Source organism: Salvelinus sp. IW2-2015, unplaced genomic scaffold (genome assembly GCF_002910315.2).
Source record: "Salvelinus sp. IW2-2015 unplaced genomic scaffold, ASM291031v2 Un_scaffold1273, whole genome shotgun sequence".
NCBI classification, from domain to species: Eukaryota; Metazoa; Chordata; class Actinopteri; order Salmoniformes; family Salmonidae; genus Salvelinus; species Salvelinus sp. IW2-2015.
In genome coordinates this window covers 130,711-136,939 of record NW_019942811.1, presented here as the reverse complement: position 1 = coordinate 136,939, position 6,229 = coordinate 130,711, and the positions used below count along the sequence as shown (strand labels likewise).

The following is a 6,229-nucleotide window of genomic DNA, read 5'->3' as shown; positions in this document are numbered from 1 at the left end:
GTTGTAAATAATTGTCATTTTATTCTATTTGATTACTGTATTTATTTGCATTCTATGTAAATCAAAGTCTCTGTGAGATTTTGCTTTGGTCTTGTTCAAAAATAAATCAACTGTTGCAAGAAGTACTGTATCTATCATTTTTGTTTAGTGGCAAGAAAAAGTATGAACCCTTTCAGAATTACCTGGATTTCTGCATAAATTGGTAAAAAGTCACAACAATAGACGGCGTGCTTAAACTAGTAACACACAAATTAACGTTTTTTTGGTCTATATTAAATACATCGATTTAAAGATGCACAGTGTAGGTTGGGGAAAGTATGTGAACCCCTAGGCTAATGACTTTTCCAAAAGCTAATAGGAGTCAGCTAACCTGGAGTCCAATCAATCAGACGAGATGTTGGTTAGAGCTGCCTTGCTCTATTACAAAAAAACTCCCAAAATTTGAGTTTGCTATTCACAAGAAGCATTGCCTGATGTGAACCATGCCTCGAACAAAAGAGATCTTAGAAGACCTCAGATTAAGAATGGTTGACTTGCATAAAGCTGGAAAGGATTACAAAAGTATCTCTAAAAGCCTTGATGTCCACGTCCACGGTAAGACAAATTGTCTAAATGGAGAAAGTTCAGTACTGTTGCTACTCTCCCTAGGAGTGGCCGTTCTGCAAAGATGACTGCAAGAGCACAGAGCAGAATGCTCAATGAGGTTAAGAATAATCCTAGAGTGTCAGCTAAAGACTTACAGAAATCTCTGGAACATGCTAACATCTCTGTTGACGAGTCTACAATATGTAAAACACTAAACAAGAATGGTGTTCATGGGAGGACACCACGGAAGAAGCTTCTGCTGTCCAAAAAAAACATTGCTGCACATCTGAAGTTTKCAAACATACACYTGGATGTTCCACAGCGCTAATGGCCAAATATTTTGTGGACAGATTAAACTAAAGTTGAGTTGTTTGGAAGGAACACAACACTGGAGAAAAAAAGGCACTGCACACCAACATCAAAACCTCATCCCAACTGTAAATTATGGTGGAGGGCGCATCATGGTTTGGGACTGCTTTGCTGCCTCAGGGCCTGGACAGCTTGCTATCATCGACGGRAAAATGACTTCCAAAGTTTATCAAGACATTTTGCAGGAGAATGTTCGGCTGTCTGCCAATTGAAGCTCAACAGAAGTTGGGTGATGCAACAGGACAAAGACCCAAAACACAGAAGTAAATCAACAACAGAATGACTTCAACAGAAGAAAATGTGCCTTCTGGAGTGGCCCAGTCAGTCCTGACCTCAACCCAATTGAGATGCTGTGACATGAACTCAAGAGAGCAGTTCACGCCAGACACCAAGAATATTGCTCAACTGAAACAGTTTTGTAAAGAGGAATGGTCCAAAATTCCTCCTGACCGTTGTGCAGGTCTGATCTGCAACTACAGAAAACGTTTTGTTGAGGTTATTGCTGCCAAAGGAGGGTCAACATACTTTTCCCACCCTGCACTGTGAATGTTTACACGGGGTGTTCAATAAAGACATAAATGTTTGTGTGTTATTAGTTTAAGCAAACTGTTTATTGTTGTGACCTAGATGAAGATTAGATCAAACTTTATGACCAGTTTATGCAGAAATCCAGGTATTTCCAAAGGGTTTACATACTTTTTCTTGCCACTGTACATGCAAAAGTTACATTTAGAACGTTTCTGTCATTTAGCAAACACTCTTATCGAGAGCAACTTACAGGAGCAATTAGGGCTAAGTGTATTGCTCAAGGGACAGATTTTTCATCTAGTCTGCTCGGGGATTCAAACCAGTGACCTTTCGGCAACTGTCCGAACGCTCTTAACCGCTAGGCTACCTGCTGCCCAGTTACATGCATATGTTAATGTAGGGATATTTTCTGGCCTGCAAATGTAGCCTACAGTATTTTTAAGGCTCCTGTTGCGGTTTGGCCCTTTCTATCGCTCTACTCTGTTGCCTTTACACAACTAAAGTGCCATCCAGAGGTAAGTAGGGATGGATTTGTGGAAGCACAACCCTAACCCTGCTTTAAACCACGCCCCCAGGCTTAAGGGTGTGATTCAGTAACCTGGAAAGTGGTCAATTAGCATTTGTTTAAACAATTAGAACATCCCGTACATGACTTCATTGTCTATTAACCAGAAAACAGATTAAAAGACTAAGCAGTGAACTAGAGACCAAAAGCTGGAGTCAAATAATCCTATTTATTCTGTTCAGCAGATTTTGCCAAACATGTTGTTTCCATAGCTGCTGTCACATTGCTATCTGTGACAATAGTAAAGACGGGTGGTTGGTAGCTGTTTCTTTAGTGTGCAGGTAAAAGATTACTTCCATTYAGCTTTCTTGAACATTGGTAGGAGGCAGTTCGGCAATGTTCTTCTGATCGGCACAGAGTTGGAACCCACCTGAAAGATCAAGGAAATGGTCACTGCCTTACATTGACAATATGCCAAGACCCTGTACTTAGAGGGACTAAGACTTCTGGCAAGTCTGAATTTGGATGGCCTGAAAAGCTATTTGCAGCCCATGTGACATTGACACAATCTACAGCACCTGCACTGTCCGTTGCTGGCAGATCCATCCTAACCACGTATCTGTGGAAGGAGTGTGAGTATTGCTAATCGAAGATCGATTGCAGAGGATAAAAACCCTGCTACAATATTAACACTACAGACTGTACACTACATAGCAATATAGCTTGTGTACAATACATACTATCTAAAAACACATTAAAGGCTGATGGGTTTATTAGAGAAGGAGTTTACCAGCAGCGAAAGATAAGATGATGGCCACCCAAGCTACGATGTAGGACCAGGAGAAGCGCCAATCAAGGAAGCGCTTGCCAAAGAAGTTGACCGTCACGCCAGTGTAGATGGCCAGAGCTAACAGAGCTAGGAAACCTGAGGGATGAAACAGAGTGGTGGAGGAAGAGAAACACCTGTTGTGGCCAAAGCAGAAACACTTTTTGAAGAATAGTGATGTTCAAGTCTATAAACAAATCTATTAAATAATGTACTAAAAATAATTATTGACTGCTCCACTATCCCATACTTCCTACGTTCATAGTCTCCTTTCCTCTCCTCTACCTCTTCTCCACCTCTCCTCTCCCTCTCATCCACCTCTCATCTCCTCCAACTCTCCCCGAAGGAACTGGACAGGTCAAAGTAAACCCCYGGTAGGTCTTACATGCGTTTAACCTTCCTGTCTTTTCAGATCGGGTGTTTACCTGACAGGAGCAGAGCGAAGCCCCCAGTYCGGACCCTCCTGCTCTTGGTGCCGTTGGCGAAGGCACTCAGGCCCAGCAATACGCCAGCAAAGCAGCTCAGCACAGACAGCAGCATGAAGGCCCTTGTCGCATCCCAGAAGGCTGTGCAGAGAGGACACCGTCATATAAGTATATTAACATTGGTAAGTGATCTCCTTCCTCTGTGCAGCTATCATTTCTTGATCTGTCGGTATGATATAATAATAATGATATAATGATAGCTGTCGGTATGTATAATAATAATATGATATAATGATAGCTGTCGGTATGATATAATAATGATATAATGATAGCTGTCGGTATGATATAATAATAATGATATAATGAAAGCTGTTGGTAGATAATAATAATAATGATATAATGATAGCTGTCGGTATGATATAATAATAATGATATAATGATAGCTGTCGGTATGATATAATAATAATGATATAATGATACTGTCGGTATGATATAATAATAATGATATAATGATATCTGTCGGTCATGTAGGCCTACATATGTATTGGAGTTGTGTGATTCATACATTTCTAAATAGTTGGCAGGTCTGTGTTTAACAAAAACTGGTTATGACACGGTCATAACCATGTCAATGTCTGCTGACAACTTGTCATTATCTGGTCATAACACTGTCATGAAAGTAAGACAAATTAAGAGAGTGGATCCTAAAACACAAGTTAAAAGTCGAGCGCATCCTAAAACACAAGTTAAAAGGTTGAGCGCATCCTAAAACAAGTTAAAAAGTCGAGCGGATCCAAAAACACAAGTTAAAAGTAGATTGTACACTCTACTACTCAGTACTCACCCACAGTGATGGTGTGGGCGTGGCACTTGTGATTGATGCAAAACCTCCAGAGGCCCTGATTGGCCGACGCTCCCGAGTAGCGGTACTGCATCCAGAAGTCGGTCGCCGTGGAGACGATGAGGAGCACGAGGGCGGCCACCCCACAGAGTGTACCCCCTCCTGCTAAAGTGTACAGCATCAAGGAGAACCCTGGGATAGCACAGTCCTCCTAAATGCACCGCAACTATTTGATGTAGAGAAATGAGAGAGGAATAGACAGTTAATCACTATGTATCACTCTAACCATATGTTGTTATATCCTGTACATCACCAAGTATAGGAAAACATTTGTTACTTTTCAAAAAGTGAACCATGTGTTAAGTTTTTTTACAGCCTGTTTTTAAAATAGATCAGGCTGTAAAAAACGTCATACTCATGACATACATTAGATAGAGACTTGCTGTTGAATTAATAGATTTTTGCTCCTCTGAGAAAACCAACCAGAAAGTTTCATAATCACATAGAGAAGCGACAGCCTGTGCCTTTTTGCCTATGTAAGCCTTTAAAAAATTTTTTTTTGCCTTTTATAGCAGGTTCAGAGACATTGAAATACATCAAACCATCRTCAAATGCGAAACATATATATWTTTTTTAAMCAAACTTTATTCAAACTCCCTTCAACAGTTGCAGTCCAAMCGAGCAAGTCTAAGTTCAAACTAAAGGTAAAGGAGGAAGGTCCCTTTTAAAATGTGCATGACAGAATTCTGTTGATACTTCAGGTTATTATTGTTGTTGGCTCTGAGGGCAAGGTGATGGTGATTAACTTTCCACACAGCTCAGATCAGCACATTGTTCCCACTGGGACATCCACCAGCCCTTTGCTTTACCCTCCCCATCTGCTGGGGGGGACACGTGCTGGAGTAGACACGGGTGGATACKGCAACGGTGTGTGGCCTTGTAAACTGTTTCAGCCATGAGCTCAATTTGATCAAATGCATCCGTCCTTGGGTCTAATCTGGCATACTTTCATAAGGGAACGCAATGTAGTCTGATCTGTGATTAGGTTAAAAAGAAAGGACTGAAGGAAGGATGCATTTTTGAAGKATTCAAGCAGGGCCTTTATTTGGAAGTCAACCTTAACACCTTTACGCTTTAGAGTGGACACATCTCTAGTTTTATGGCATGTGAAGGTGGTGACACGTACCATAATATAAGCACACCAAAGACATCTGCACTTCTAGACATTATGCTAAGTGTGTTTAAGCAAAACAAAAATGTCTAATCCATTCTAAAAATGTAATTTCATTTCAAAACCTTTTGAATGCACATTTCCATCTGATCAAGAGCAACCAAGTACCAAAGCTAACAAAGCTAACAAAGCTAACAAAGCTAAAGGCACGTTAATGAGAATGCTGAACAAGCTGATTCAAACCATTGTTTCCAAGTAATTCCCCCAACGCTTCACAACTAATCTTCTGATGCTAAGCAATAGATCTGTCAGCATGTTGCTCTGTGACCAGCATGATGGGGTGCCATACCACGCTGGCCTAGTTATCSATCCACCATAGCTGCTGGAAAGGGCAATGTGAAAATATATGATGTGAAGAAATATCCACATCAGCCCAGTACAGTTCAGGCCAGCTCAACAGTGAGAAAAGGGTACATTATTCTATAGTTGCCATTTCAATTCCTGCAGCAGCCTCAATTCATCAGAAGACCAAAAGCTCTAAAACAAATGAAAACCGGCCCATTTATAAAATAAATAAAAAAACGTTTTAATTAATTACTTTTAATTCTTCATATACTTTAATAACAGGAAAGGGCCCCAAATCCAGKGGTGTCTCCAAAGATATGGTTTTGTATAAAGTCCATAAAAAAAGTTTRCAGATAGATACCTGTTGGTTGCTGTCTCTGTCCAGAGTAGTTGGCTGTCTGCGTGCGTCTATCCTTTTTAAGCCCTTCACCCATGGCCCTTATTGTCTGCCTGTACAATAGAGGGAATGATCGAGTGCAACATGTGAATGATGGTAATCCCTCTCTCTCTCTCRTGCCCTCGTTTACCATCTCTCTATTGCACACCATTACCCCTGTGCCTCCCCTCTCTCCCTCTAACCTGTACGCTTGCTCATTCTTCCCATGTCTTTAACCTTCCCTCATGGCCTCCCCCC

At 41.0% G+C, this 6,229-nt stretch overlaps 1 protein-coding gene across 1 annotated transcript; it reads right to left on the bottom strand.

Annotated features, from left to right (window-relative positions):
- Positions 1-2,197: 2,197 nt before the first annotated feature.
- lim2.2 (lens intrinsic membrane protein 2.2) lies at positions 2,198-6,043 on the bottom strand. Its single transcript, XM_070438902.1, is given in 5 exon segments — positions 2,198-2,417; positions 2,778-2,912; positions 3,239-3,379; positions 4,083-4,305; positions 5,957-6,043. Coding segments are annotated over 4 exon segments (606 nt in total). The 5' UTR covers positions 4,261-4,305; positions 5,957-6,043; the 3' UTR covers positions 2,198-2,265.
- Positions 6,044-6,229: the final 186 nt, after the last annotated feature.